We start from the raw sequence: 14645 nt of genomic DNA, 5'->3' as shown, positions 1-14645 counted from the left end.
CACACACACACACACACACACACACACACACACACACACACACACACCCCATGAGCAGCCATGCTAGAAAATGAAACATCGGGTGAAATCTCTCACAGATGTAGAAATCAGAAGGCCCTCAATTTCCTTCACCCCAGTTTTTATATTAAAAAATGTCTATCCTGCTGAAAGAAAATTCAGTTCTTTAACTGATCGAATGCCTGGGATCAGAGAATTATTGCTCTTATTTCTTTTCATTAACTCTTTTAAAATAATGCCCTCAGAATTCACTCTTATCCCAAATTTTAGCCCAAATTCTATCCTGAATCAGTGATGCAAATCATTTGACAGTTTATTTACAACAGAAAAAAAGGAGACTAGTTAAAATAAAGTTCTCTTTCAAAATCTTACCTCCTCTGGTTCTGGGACTATGACCTTAAAAAGCCACCTTGCTAGCTTGAGGTTTGTAGGATCCTAAAATGTTAGAGCTGCCCTCCCTCCCTGCCATGGCATGGATTGCTCTGGGGGAAGAGATACTGAAAATCTTGGAGGTCCTTAAGCCCCGCAAGAGTCCACATGATTATGTGTCAGGGTGGTATAAGACAAGATTCATTTTTGAGGAGGGTCTCAGTGATCTCTGAGTTTCCTTACAACTTTGTGGTTCTACCATTTCTATGATTTTAGAAGAGACCATTTAATATGGAAAAGGAAATTCCATAGAAGGTCATAACGGTAAAGCCAGTTAGCACAGGTAGTTACATGGTTCCTGTGAATAGCTTGCATGTACATATTTATTTGCATGTTCTCTCATGAGATTGTGAGCTCCTTGTGTTGCTCATATGGAGTTTTCAAACAGAAACTGCTCATAACAGGACATAGTGGAGAAAGGGTTGGTCTTAGAGTCAAGAAGATCTGGGTTCAAGTTCTGCCTTTTATTGTGTTTGTGGGCAAGGCACTTAACCTCACTTCTCTAAGCTACGTTGTTGAGCTGTCTTTTTAGTTGTATCTGACTCTTCATGAGCCCATTTGGGATTTTCTTGGCAAAGATACTGGAGTGGTTTGCCATTTTCTTCTCCAGCTCATTTTACAGATGAAGAAATTGAGGCAAACAGGGACTTGCCCACGGTCACATAGCTAGTAAGTGTCTGAGGCTGGATTTGAACTCAGGGAGATGAGTCTTCCTGACTTGAGGCCCAGTGCTCTATCCACTGTGCCACCTAGCTGCCCTGCTCTAAGCTAAACTCAAAGACTAATTTGCAGCTTGGTTGCTATACTGCATCATTAGAGGGAGTTACCATAATGAGAGTTCCCTGCACTGATGATATTGGGGGAAGTGCCTACTGTATGTCAGGTACTGTGCTAAGAGCTTTACAAATATTATCTCATTTGATCCTCACAAAAACTCTGAGAGGTAGGTGCTATTGTGATTCCCAATTTACAGTTGAAGAAACTGAGGCAGACAGGTTAAATGACTTGTTTAGAATCACCCAGCTAATAAGTGTCTGAGGCCACATTTGAACTCAAGTCTTCCTGACCCAGACCCAGTACTCTATCCACTGCAACCCCTACCTGCCTCTAAAATAACTATGTTCATCCCTTCCATGGGAGAAAGGAGGGGAGGAAACAGACATTTATTAAGCACCTGCTATGTATGAGGCACTGGGCAATGCACTTTACAAATATTATCTCCTGGACCTAAACGGCTGGCCTTTACTTCTATCACCTCTGTGCTTGGCAATACCGAGAGGCCTAATTTTTTTTTTTTTATTGCTGGACTTTAGGAAGTCTACAAGAACTATTCCTGACACTCTCTGGGGCTTGGACTTTTCAGTCAATCAGTATTTGCTGAGCTTTAGAACTGGAAAAAGCTTTAACTTCCCAGCAACCAAACATGGTTTGGTTTTGTTTTATTTTTTTCTCTATTTAGCAGGAGTTGTGGGTATTCACTGGGTGCTTTGTGGAGGTCCCTCAGGAAAAAACAAGGTAGGACCTATTGTAACCCATTCTCTTTTTAATGCACAGACTGGGCAAGAAGTAATAGTTACGTGTAGGAGGGAAGTTGTACGGCTAGCCAACCTAAAGTTATTGCTACCAGCATGAGAGCAGGAGCATGGTGATCTATTCCATACAACCTCCTCTCTTCCATGTAACAAAGATACTCTTTCCCTACTGGTTTGATCAACTCTGTGCCACTGGCCCATAGGAGATGGGGCCATATATTTAAGCCAGGCCACCTGAGTGAGGCTAAAGAATGGGATTCTGTGGGGCAGCTAGGTGGCGCAGTGGATAGAGCACCGGCCCTGAAGTCAGGATCGACCTGAGTTCAAATCCGGCCTCAGACCAAACACTTGTCACTAACTAGCTGTGTGACCCTGGGCAAGTCACTTAACCCCAATTGCCTTAAAAAAAAAAAAGAAAAAAAAAAGAATGGGATTCTGCAATGCTGTTAGACCACTGTGCACAGTATATATCCTGTCTGTATGTTTGGGGTCTGGGGTGTAGGTAAGTCATGCCCATTTTCCAAGAGGACAGAAAACACAGACCCATCAGATGGCCAGCCATGTTACTTACAAGACTCGGAGATTTTTAAGCCCTGCAAAGTCCGTCTTGGTGATTCTGGTGATATTATTTCTGTCCAGGTCACTACAACAACAACAAAAAAAAAAATAGGGTAAGATTTAGTCACGATAATAGTTTACATTATTATAGCATTTTAGAATATACCAAGCAGTTTCTCCCAAACATGTTGTGAGGTATGTAGGTCCAAAAGTTTTAGTCATTTGTCTTTTGGATTGGACCTTTTATATCACTGGCACAGTTACAAAGAACTCTCTTCTACCAACACAGATTTTTCTCTGCTATTTATAGTTTTAGAGCGTCCTATGGCATCAAAAGGTTAAGCAACTTCCTTAGAGTCCTATGGTTTGTGTCCAAAACTGGACTTGAGTCCTGGGTTTCCTGACTCTGAAGGTGGCTCTCTATCCACTGTGCCAGGTCGCCTCTTGGCTCAGGTATTATTATCCCCATTTTACAGATAAGGAAACTGTAGCCATACAGGATTAAATGATTTACAATTCTCTTTTTTCACATTGCAACTTTCCCCATTGTGGTTTTGACACACTGTGGGTCAGCATAAGGAATTAAATGGGAATTTGGGGGGAGTTTTTCAGAAGCTGCAGATGACACACGAAAGCCAGCAGATGCCATGGAAAAAGTTTAGAAACTCAGAAATGCATAAAATATATGTATAGTATTGTATAATATAGCCTATGACCAAATGCTTAACCCAAATTTTACAATAAGGCACTGTAAAACACCCAATAAAAGAAAAAGAAAAAAAATTTAGACTTCTTCTCTGGTACAAAGAGGACCAAAATTTTTTTCTTGGATTTTCCAGATTGCAGGAGCACTGTTCCCCCCATCCCCGGAATGTAGAAGAGATAACTGTATACATCATTAAACCATGTCTTCTGACTCTTTCTAATCCGCTTTCCATAACTCCATACTATTTCTCACTACAAAAAGATTATCAACTGAGGTTAGCCTTACGGTCCATCCACCATAGGATTGTTGGTTCTGCAAGCACTTCAAAAAAGTACTATATGTCAGTCAGTCTACAAATATTTATTAACCATTTACGACATGCCAGGCACTGTGCTAAGGTCTGAGAACACAAAGAAATGAAAAATAAAAACAATCCATATCCTCAAGAAACTCACATTCTAATGGGAGGGAAAACCTGAAAACAACTACATACATACATACAAGATACCTACAGTACAAATGGAAGCTGATCCCAAAGAATAAGGCACTTTGTGAGGATGCAAGTGGGCAGGAAAGACTTTCCGCTGAAGGTGGAATTTGAGGTGAGTTTTAAAAGAATTCAAGCAAGCCAGCAGGCAGAAGTGAGGAGGGAGAGCATTCCAGGCCTGGGAGACAACTAGTGAAATGGTGGATTTGGGAGATGATGTTGTAGGTAAGGACCAGCCAGTGGTCCCATTTGCTAGATTGTAGAGTGCCTAAAGGACAGCTAGGTGACTCAGTGGATAGAGTGCTGGCCCTGAAGTCAGGAGGACCTGAGTTCAAATCTGGCCTCAGACACTTACTAGTTATGTGACCCTAGGCAAGTCACTTAACCCCATTTGCCTCAGTTTCTTCATCTGTAAAATGAACTGGAGAAGGAAATGGCAAACCAATCCTGTATCTTTGCCAAGAAAACCCCAAATGGGCTCATGGAGAGTCAGACACAAATGAAACAACTCAACAACAATAAGAACAGAGTAAGTGATGGGGAATAAAGTATAAGAAGCCTGGAAAGATAGGAAGGTACCAGATTGGGAAGGCTTTAAATGCCAAACTAAGCATTTTTTATATTTGATGCTGCAAAGCAATAAAGAGGCCTTGGAGTTTATTGAATAAGGGGGTGACATGATCAGATCTGAGCTTTAGGAAGATCATTTTGACAGCAGAGCAGAGGACGGATTGGAGCAAAGAGAGATTTGAGGCAAGAAGATCTACCAGAAGGCTATTGAAATAGCCCGGGCAAGAGATGAAGAGGGCCTGCAGAAGGGTGACTGGTGGCTACAGGAGTAAAAAGAAGGGGATGGATATGGGAGGCATTGTGAAAGTAGAAAAAAAGAAATTTGACAACAGATTGGATACGTGAGGTGAGTATGAGTGAGGAGTCAAGAAGGAAATCAAGGTGAGACACCGGAGAGACTGGAAAGACGCTGGTCCCTCAACCTATTTGTCAAAGAAACAACTCTTTCAAAGACGAGGCAACTGACCCCAACCATCCCTAAACACTCTTGGTAGCCCATTATGGTGTGAAACCTTAATTAAAAAATGATCTGTATGACTATGGATAGTTTTGATTTCTTCATCTAAAAACTGCCTGTTTATATCCTTTGACCAATTATCAATTGGGGAATGGCTCTTATTTTTGTAAATTTGGCTCAGTTTCATATACATTTGAGAGATGCGGCCTTTATCAGAGAAATTTGCTGTAAAAAAATTTCCCCCGGTTTCCTACTCTCCTAATTTTGGCTGCATTGGTTTTGTTTGTGCAAAATCTTTTAAATTTAATCAAAATTATCCATTTACCTACCATGATGCTCTCTGTGTTGTTTGCCCTCTTAATAGATTGGGGAGGGGCCAAAGGGAAGGAGAGAATTTGGAACTCAAAATAAGATATGAAAATTTTTTAAAAAAATCATCCACTCCTCTGCTGGATAAGACTCAGATCTGTCTTCTGAATAAGCTGTTAGATTCAATTATTCAGCATTAATTCCTGCCCAGACTTCCCTTTCTTCAAATAAAAAAATAAAATAAACTTCCACAAAAAAATACATATACACAAAATTATTTCTTACGTGGTTCTGGACTGGGTGTGAGGAGATCCAGGTTCACGTCCTAATGCAGTTGGTAACAAGCATAGAATAATTTCTTTATCTTCAAAATGAGGGGCTTGGATTTGATGGCCTCCAAGGCCTCTTCCAAGTGTCAGTCATCCCTCCTATAGGCCTATCATTGACATACAACCAAATGGAACAAGAGAAAAGGCTTCTGAATGGGCAGTCCTAGAGCTATCCTCTGGGAAAAGCAGAAGAGTGGAAAAGATGACTGCATTTGGAATCAGAAGGCCTGGGTTCAAATCTTACTTCAAACACTAGATTTGTAATCCTAGGAGAGTCATTTAAATTCTCTAGGCCTTAATCAGGTCTGCTCTGCTTAGTTTCAGTTCCACAGAACAACCCCCATCCCAGATACCCCTTGGGGTCCCTTCCCCCTTTCAGCTTCCTTTTGTGTCTTGTCTCCCCACATTAGATTGTAAGTTCCTTGAAGGCAGAGCCTTTCTCTTTTTCTCATCTGTATCCCCAGCATTTAGCACAGTGCCTGGCACATAGTAGATATTTAATAAATGTTTATTGAACAGAACTGAAGGGTGTGTGGCCTAGATCCATGATTCTAAAATCCTATTACTGAAGGTACAATCATAGGGTTACCTCCAAAGCACACAGCTGAATGCCCCCATCCCAGTATATTGCAGGTCCCTAAGAAGCTGATCTAAGCAAGAGAGAAAGGGATTCCCAATAGGTGGGGGAGGGCAACAGCCAAGTCACAAAAGAAGAGAGTCAGTCCTATCTGATTCCCCTTCCCAGTCCCTGAATTGCTTTGCCGTCATCCCACTCTAGCTGAGAGGCTGCCAGGAAAGGGAGGTGTATATTTTTATGACTGATAAATATAGTGACAGACACAGAGAGCTTTCCCTCTTCCTCTCCCTCACAGCATTTCTATGACACCAATCACCATGGCACCTAGGCATTCAAGAAAGACACAGGATTAGACAGTGCATGCCGGAGTGGAAAGGGAAGGGTTTTTCTTTCTGTTGAGCTAGCTCATTCTCCCCCACTGAATATCTGCTAGGGAAGGTTGTTCTGTGACCCACGTCCAACAGATTTCCAGAACAAAGAATCTTAGGGTCCAAAGGGCTCTTAGGATACAACTAGTTTAACCCCTTCATTTTAGCTGCTAAGATGAAAAGAGAGCCCAATTTGCGGTAAGAGGAGGTTTAGAACCCACCTCTAGGTCCATCATCAGATTACAAACACAGAGAAATCACTTATTGTTACTGAGCTCAGCTAGCTCATCTGTAAAAGTGGGATAAAACTATAGTATCTATATCACGGGGTTATTCTGAAAATCAAATGAGGGGGGCAGCTAGGTGGCACAGTAGATATAACACCAGTCCTGGAGTCCAGAGGACCCGAGTTCAAATCCAGCCTCAGACATTTACTAACTATGTGACTTAACTCCAATTGCCTCCAAAAGCAAATAAAATAAAATATAATGAGATAATAGATATAAAGAATATTTTTTTAAAATAAATGTCAGTTTTTATTGTTACATGAAGCCCAGAGAGTCAGAGGGACCTATGGAAAATCCCAACAATACAGTAGATGCTCAGAGAGATTTCAGGTCTCCCCTCCCAGCCAATCACTAAGGCAGCTTTGACTCCATTTCACTTGGAAGAGTCTTAATAATGGTACAGTGATCATTTCCATGAATTTATATAGACACTGGCCTGACAGGTTCCAGAGAAATGCCGTGTGCCAGGAAAAACACCAGGAAAAAAAGCGCTAGATGATTTAGAGCCAGAATATTTGGGTTCTAATCCTGTCTCTGCTACTTACTACCGAACAACCTTGAACCATTCATTTCTCTTCTTCACTGACGCTTAAGTTCTTCATCTATAAAATGAAGGGGAGTTGTGGTGCTATCTCTAAGACTGCTTTTAGTTTAAATCCTTTGATAAAACACTAGCATCTTCTCTTTTTTCTTGACTTTATTTCCATGGATCAGCTTGTCTACCCAGGAAAAGAAAACCTCATTGATTCTGTGTGTGGGCACCTAATGAGAAACCTGTAACAGGAAGGGGCAAAAGGCAAGAAGGGCCCTGAAGGTTTTATTCATTCTAACACGGATTTTTGGAGTCTCTGCCCAAGGCTGGGAGAAGAAGCCTCCACCACTGAGCTGCAATATTTATTTCCCTTCTTAAAAAAAAAAAAAAAAACGTTTTTCCTATTATCAGTGTAATAGTCATCAGCAAATACAAGCCTTTCAGTATGGAAAGGAGAAAGAAGATTATATAAAAAACTATGAATGCCTGACTGTCCATTTTTATTACAATGCAGGACTTTAATTGTGGAGAATAAGTCAGGGAGCTGTGATAAAAGTGTCCCAAAATGAGCATCAATAAATACTTTTTGAAATACAAAGAAAATAGAAAGAAGTATAGACGGGGCCGCAAATAGGACAATTTTGTCACTATTCTTTTTCATGAACGAGCCAGGCTAGTTTTCATCATATCCTCTGGCCCAGAGACGCTCACTGTTTTACCTATGCTGTTTCCCCAACCTAGAGCACCCTTCACAACCCTCTCTGCCTATCCATATCCTATACATACTTCAAGACCTAAGTTAGCCTGCCCTTCAATTATTACGGAGAAAACTGAGCCACAGTAGAGTGAAGATACATGGCTAAATTCACATAAGTAACAGGTAGCAGAACCAGAATACCAACCCAGCTCCTTTGACTCTGAAGTCATTGCTTTTTTTCCATTAAATTATATTGCCTCAATCTGGTTCTAGAATCAGCTACAATACTTAATTTCAATCATATTTTTGTTCTCCATTCCTGATGACTCATTGCGTCATGGAGGTAACCTAGGATTCTCCTTGAAGCCTTCCTTGACTCCTCCATCCCACATTGACCTCTCCCCTTTCTGAACTTGGTTGCACTTATAATTTTCACCATTTATTCTCACAGGATCACAAATCAAGGGAGCTGGAAGGGACCTTGGAGGATGTACACAGTTATTCCTTCCACAACGCTGGGGTTAGGAGTGTGGTGCCCCTGTAATCTGGAAAATCCGCATAAAATTTGTTGGCTCCGCCTTCATACCAGAGAAGAACTCTGATTTTTTTCTTTTATGGGGTGTTTACATTACCTTGTTGTAAAATTTGGGTTGATATTATACAATTATATGTGTATATATATGTGCATTTCTAAGTTTATAAACTTTTTCTGTGTTGTCTACTGGCTTTTGTGTGTGGTCTTTGGCTTCTGCAAAACTTCCCCAAAATTCCTACTTAATTTCTTATGCCAACCCACAATGTATCAAAACCATGATGGGGAAAGTAGTGAAGTGGAAGGGATAACTGATGAGGCATCTGGGAAAGGTAAGTTTATTTGACCAACGTCACACAGGTAGTGTCAGATGCAATGATCTACTATGATCCTGTACTGTTATTTAACATATCTTGTCTCTCTTAACTGTATTGTCAGTTCCTAATGGGGTATTTTCTGCATTTTAGAGTGGTGCTAATCTGGGTTGGACATACTGTAAAGGCTCAATAAATGCTCAGTGAATTGAATTAAAAAGGCCACCAGACATCAGGGTGCAGCCAACACCACACCTCCTAGACAACACACAAAGATCAAAGAGTCCCCTTAACAGTCTCCACCTCTCTCCCATCATAGTTACTAATATTTCTCCCACGAGGAAGCAAAATACAATGCTGTACAAGAAGATTTGGAAGGCATTCTCTGCATTTGGTTCTAGTTGGTGTGAGAAACAGTGTGTCTTGCTTGGCAAAGCACTAGCTCTAGACCATAAGCAGGTCTATGTGGCATGGGTGGCATTCAGTCTCTGAATACGTGAAAGAAACAATAAAGAGCCCTCATAACCCTGTCTGCCTCCCTCCTTTGCAAGCCACCCAAAAAAACATACACGCCTTGCCTTCTCCCATTCTTTAATTTGCCAGAAACAATGGAGCTCCCTGGTCCCATTTACACAGAACTCAATGGTATTTCCTCTCTGGGACCCACCCACTGTCTTCAAGACTAGCAGTTCCATCATTGTGCCTGTGATTATGGGGATTAGGATATAAATGTGCCAAGGATGAAATCTGTCTTAAATGGAGAGATGGGGTTCCAGGAGCTCTCTATCTATATCTTAAAAAACCATTTTTTAAATTCTTCTCAAAAAAAAAAAAAAACCACAAAACAAGCCCACAGCTAGGACCCACATCTATCCGGCAGCAAAGTGTCTTGACCCACAACAATGTATAAGATGAGGATACCCCAACTCCTTCTAAAGGGGGAGTTTTAGAAGGTTGCTGGAGAAAAACCAATAGATTTCTACTTTTGTAGCTTAAACGGCTAAAAGAGAGAAGAATAATAGTGTAAATAGAATTTTCCAGTTTATAAAGCCTTTTCCTCAAGTAAGCCTTATGAGGGAGCCATTTCCGGTCGTCCTGCTCTATATCTGGCCACTGGACCCAGATGGCTCCAGAGGAGAAAGTGAGGCTGGTGACTTTGTACAGCCCTCCCTCACTCAGATCCAATTCTCTTGCAAGTCACAGTATCATGGTCCTGATGTCATGGTCCTCTTCAAGAATAATGGACAGACAATAACAACAACAACAACAACACGCCTTATGAGGTGGGTAGGTTTTATCTCCTTTTTACAATATTTAAATGTTAAATATTGTAAAATATTTTAAAATTTTAAATTAAAATGTCAAATATTATAAAATGTATAATTTAAACGTTATCTCCTTTTTACAAAAGAAAAAAAAAAGAGTGGTAGGTTTAATTTCAGTTCTCTGAAAAATCACATTAGTACTAAGAAGCAGGTCCAGCATTTGAACAGAATTCTCATAATCACAGTGTTAGAGTAGGAATGGAGCACAAAGTTCATCCAGTCTAATCCCCTCATTTTACATATGAGAAAGCTAAAGTCAAAAGAAGTTAAGTGATTTTTTTTTTCAAAGTCACATAGGTAGTAAGTAGCATAAGTAAGATTTGAGCCCAAGTCTTTGACTTTGGTCAGTCAGTCAACAAGCAGTCATTAGGTGCTTGCTATGTGCTGGCACTGCTAAACTCTGGGAATACAAAATAATAAAGACAAATAAATAGTCCCTGCCTTCAAGGAGCTCACCTTCTAATGGAAGAGAAAACATGCAAATAATGATATACACATAAGAGATATAAAGTGTAAATGGGATGTAATTCCAGAGGGAAGGCATTAGCAGCAAAGATGCCTAGGAAAGGCGTCCTGCAGAAGGGTGTGGATTTGAGCTAAATCTTGAACAAAGTCAGGTGAGCCAGGAGGCAGAGGCGAGGAGAGAGGAGAACCTTCTAGGCATGGGGAACAGCCAGCGAAGAAGCATGGGGTTGGGAGATGAGACATCATGAGTGAAGAGGAGACAGAATAATTGGGTCATAGAGTAAGACTGGAAGATCGGAAGGGTCCAGGTTGTGAAGGGCTTTAAATGCCCCGCAGAGCATGTTTTAGTTGATCCTGGAGGCAATAGGGAGCCATTGGAGTTTATTAGGTAGGGGGAGGAAATTGTCACAGCTGAACTTCAGGAAGATCACTTTAGCATCTGAGTGGGAAGGAAGATTGGAGAGGGGAGAGACTAGAGGCAGGAAATTCAACCACACAGCTATTGCAGTTGTCCAGGAAAGAGGTGATTAGGCACAGGTGGTAGCTGCGTGAGTAGAAAGAAAGGAACAGATGTGGGAGATTTTTTTTAAAAGATAGAGATTAAGATACTTAGCAACATGATAATAGATTGAATATATATGGGCTGAGTGCAAGAAGTTGAAGGTGACATCAAGGTGGCAAGCCTGGGTGACTGGGGGAATGATGGTACCCACAACAGTAATCAGAAACACTAATGCACTGTTGGTGGAATTGTGAATTGATCCGACCATTCTGGAGAGCAATTTAGAGCTATGGCCAAAGGGCTATGAAATTGTCATACTCTTTGACCCAGCAATACCACTACTAGGTGTGTACCCCAAAGAGATTTTAAAAAAGGAAAGGTACTTATATGTACAAAAACATTTATAGCAGCTCTTTTTGTGGTGGCAAAGAAATGGAAATTGAGAGGATACCCATCAATTGGGAAATGGTTAAACAAGTTGTGATATATGATTGTGATAGAATACTACTGTTCTGTAAGAAATGATGAGCAGGATGCTTTCAGAAAAACCTAGAGACTTACATGAACTGATGCAAAGTGAAGTGAGCAGAACCAGAACATTGTACACAGTAACAGCCGTATTGTGCAATGATCAACTATGAATGATTTACCTACTCTGGTCAATACAATGATCCAAGACAATTCTGAAGGACTTATGATGAAAAATGCTATACGCCTCCAGAGAAAGAACTGATGAAGTCTGAATGCAGATCGAAGCAAACTATTTTTTTTTTACTGTGTATGTGTGTGTTTTAGTCAGTGCTTTCTTTCATAATGTGACAATATGGAAATATGTTTTACACTACTGCACGTGTGTAACATATCAATATGTTATATTGCCTGCCTTCTCAATGTGGGGAGGAGGGAAAGGAGGGAAGGAGAGAGAATTTCAAACTCAAAACTTTTAAAAATGAATGTTAAAAATTGCTTTACATGTAATAAGAAAAAGTGAAATATTTATTTTTTTAAAATAGTAATAACAAAATTAGGAAAAGAAGATGGCTTGTCATGAGGGAGGGAAGATAATAAGTTCAGTTTTAGAAATATTGACTTGAAGACACCTATGAGATACACAATTCAAGACATCTAAAAGGTGGCTGGTGATGTGAGCCTGGGGCTTAGGAGAAAGATTAGGGATGGATATATAGATCTGGGAAATCATCTGCAGAGAGATGATAATTGAACCCACAGGAGATCATCAATTGAGATAGAATAAAGGGAGGAAAGAAAGAAGACCCAGGACAGAGTCTTGAGGAATTAGCCAAATTAGAAGGCTTTACCTGAATAAAGATCTAGCAAAGGAGAAAGTAATATCACAGAAACCTAGTAAAAAAGAGAGTAACCAGGAGAAGAGGTTGAACAGTAGTGTCAAAGTTTGCAGAGAGATCAAGCAGGATGAGAACTAAGAAAAGACCATTAGATTTAAGTGATTTAAGAGATCATTGGTAACTTTGCAGAGTACGGTTTCAATCGAATGATAAAGAAGGCAGATGTAAGAAGGTTTAGAAGTGAATGAGAGGGGCAGCTAGGTGGGGCAGTGGATAGAGCACCCTTCCTGAATTCAGGAGGACCTGAGTGCAAATCCGGTCTCAGACACATAACACTGAATAGCTGTGTGACCCTGGGCAAGTCACTTAACCCCACTGCCTAGGAAATTTAGGAACTTAGTGTAGATACCTTTCTCACAGAATTTAACCAAAAAGAGAGGAGAGATAGCTGTAGAAGATCAAGGGAGGGTTTTTTTTTGTTTTTTTTTTAAGGATGGAGGAGAGATAAGCTTGTTGATAGGCAACAGAGAAGGAGACAATAAATAGGGAAGAGACTGAATATGAGAGAGAGAGAGGACGATAGCAGATAGCAGGGAAGATCTAGAAAACTGGAGGAGATAGGATCAAGTGCATGGAGAGAGGTTTGTCTTTGCTGGGTTTTTTTTTTATTAAATAGTATTTTATTTTTTCCAATTACATGTAAAGACAATTTTTAACATTAATTTTTATGAGATTTTGAGTTCTATTTTTTTATCCCTTCCTTCTCAAGATGGCAAGCAATCTGATTTAGGTTATACACATGCAATCATGTAAAACATTTCCACTTTAGTCATGTTATAAATGAAGAAACAGAACAAAAGGGGAAAAAACATAAAAAAAACAAAGAGAGTGAATATGCTTCGATCTGCGTTTAGACTCCATCAGTTCTTTCTCTGCCTGTGGATAGCATTTTCCATCATGAGTATTTTGGAATTGTCTTGGATCACTGTATTGCTGAGAAGAGCTAAGTCAATCATAATTCATCATCAATGTTGCTGTTGCTGTGTACGATATTCTCCTGGTTCTGCTCACTTCATTCAGCATCAGTCCATGTAAGTCTTTTCAGGTTTTTCGGAAGTCCGCCTGCTCACCATTTCTTATAGCACAAAAGTATTCCACTACATTCATATACCAGGGGTTTGTCTTTGTCAAGAGAAGGGCTACCTCTTTATCTGAGATGGGGGAAAGGAGATGATAGTAGGACAAGACATCTGAGTGATGTGAGAAAGATGAGAAGAAGGGAGAAGAAGTAGCTCTCATCAAATGGCCTCAATTTTTTTTTCAGTGAAGTATGAGGTGAGGTCTTCCATTGAGAGGGTTGGTGGCAAGGAGAGCCATGGGATGTTTAAAGAAGGATGAAAAGTTTTCTTTGCAGGGTTCTTTCCATGCTGCCTCTCAACAAATCAGAATTCTATAAGGTTTCCAAAAGACTTTTCTCAAAACAACTCTATGGAGAACATAGTATAAGACAACAAAAAAACCCTGGGTTTCATTGATGCTCCTTGCAGTCAAGGGTACAGTTCCTGGTCCCATTTCCCCAAGGTCATCAGCAGAAGCTGAACCCAGCAGGAGCACTCATTTCATAAAGAAACTCAAGGGGCCAAGTACTTTATAGGTCTGTTGCCTGCCTGAGTCTGGCTTCTCCTTCATGTTCACCAAACCCTCCATAAACAGAAATCACCATGGTAACCTCCAGCATTATTTTTTCACATCCAAATTAGGGCATCTTAAATAAATGCTGCAGTGTCTCAGCTGGGTTTTTACATCTGTTTGGCACTCTTGCTGGGGTAGAAGTGGTACAGTGCATGGAATGCCAGGATGGGGGGTTTTTTCGTCTATTTTTTAAAAAGGTTTTCCAGCAGGAGTGACCAACGTTTCCTACCTATCAGAGGCCCATGCATTGGGGCAGCTAGATGGCACAGCGGAGAGAACACTGGCTCTGAAGTCAGGAGGACCTGAGTTCAAATCTGGCCTCAGACCAAACACTTGACACTTACTAGCTGTGTGACTCTGGGGCAAATCACTTAACCCCAGTTGCCTGAAAAAACAAAAAACAAAAACAAAAGCCCACCCACCCTGAATCCTTCAGGCAGAGAGGGTTGGATTCTCCAAGGAAGAGGCTCTTTCTTACCACCTCTTCTCTCCCAAATGTTCCTCAGAGTTGCATTTGTCATTCAAATGAGTCCTGAGGGGGGGTAATCTCTTATGCTTTCCCCTTCATCAGAGAGGTAACAATGAATTGCCCTCTCTCCTCCAAAACACACACACACACACACACACACACACACACACACACACACACACA

At 40.7% G+C, this 14645-nt stretch overlaps 1 protein-coding gene across 1 annotated transcript in view; it reads right to left on the bottom strand.

The window, feature by feature from the left end:
* SLIT3 (slit guidance ligand 3) overlaps window positions 1-14645 on the bottom strand; it is a 722516-nt gene that overhangs the window by 665989 nt on the left and 41882 nt on the right. The window contains exon 2 of the mRNA XM_027841688.1: window positions 2551-2622. Coding sequence (XP_027697489.1) covers window positions 2551-2622 — 72 coding nt within the window. The remainder of the gene's footprint in view (window positions 1-2550; window positions 2623-14645) is intronic.

This window comes from Vombatus ursinus, unplaced genomic scaffold, assembly GCF_900497805.2.
Source record: "Vombatus ursinus unplaced genomic scaffold, bare-nosed wombat genome assembly UNPS02014863.1, whole genome shotgun sequence".
In the NCBI taxonomy this organism is placed as follows: domain Eukaryota; kingdom Metazoa; phylum Chordata; class Mammalia; order Diprotodontia; family Vombatidae; genus Vombatus; species Vombatus ursinus.
This window is presented reverse-complemented; position numbering and strand designations above follow the sequence as displayed.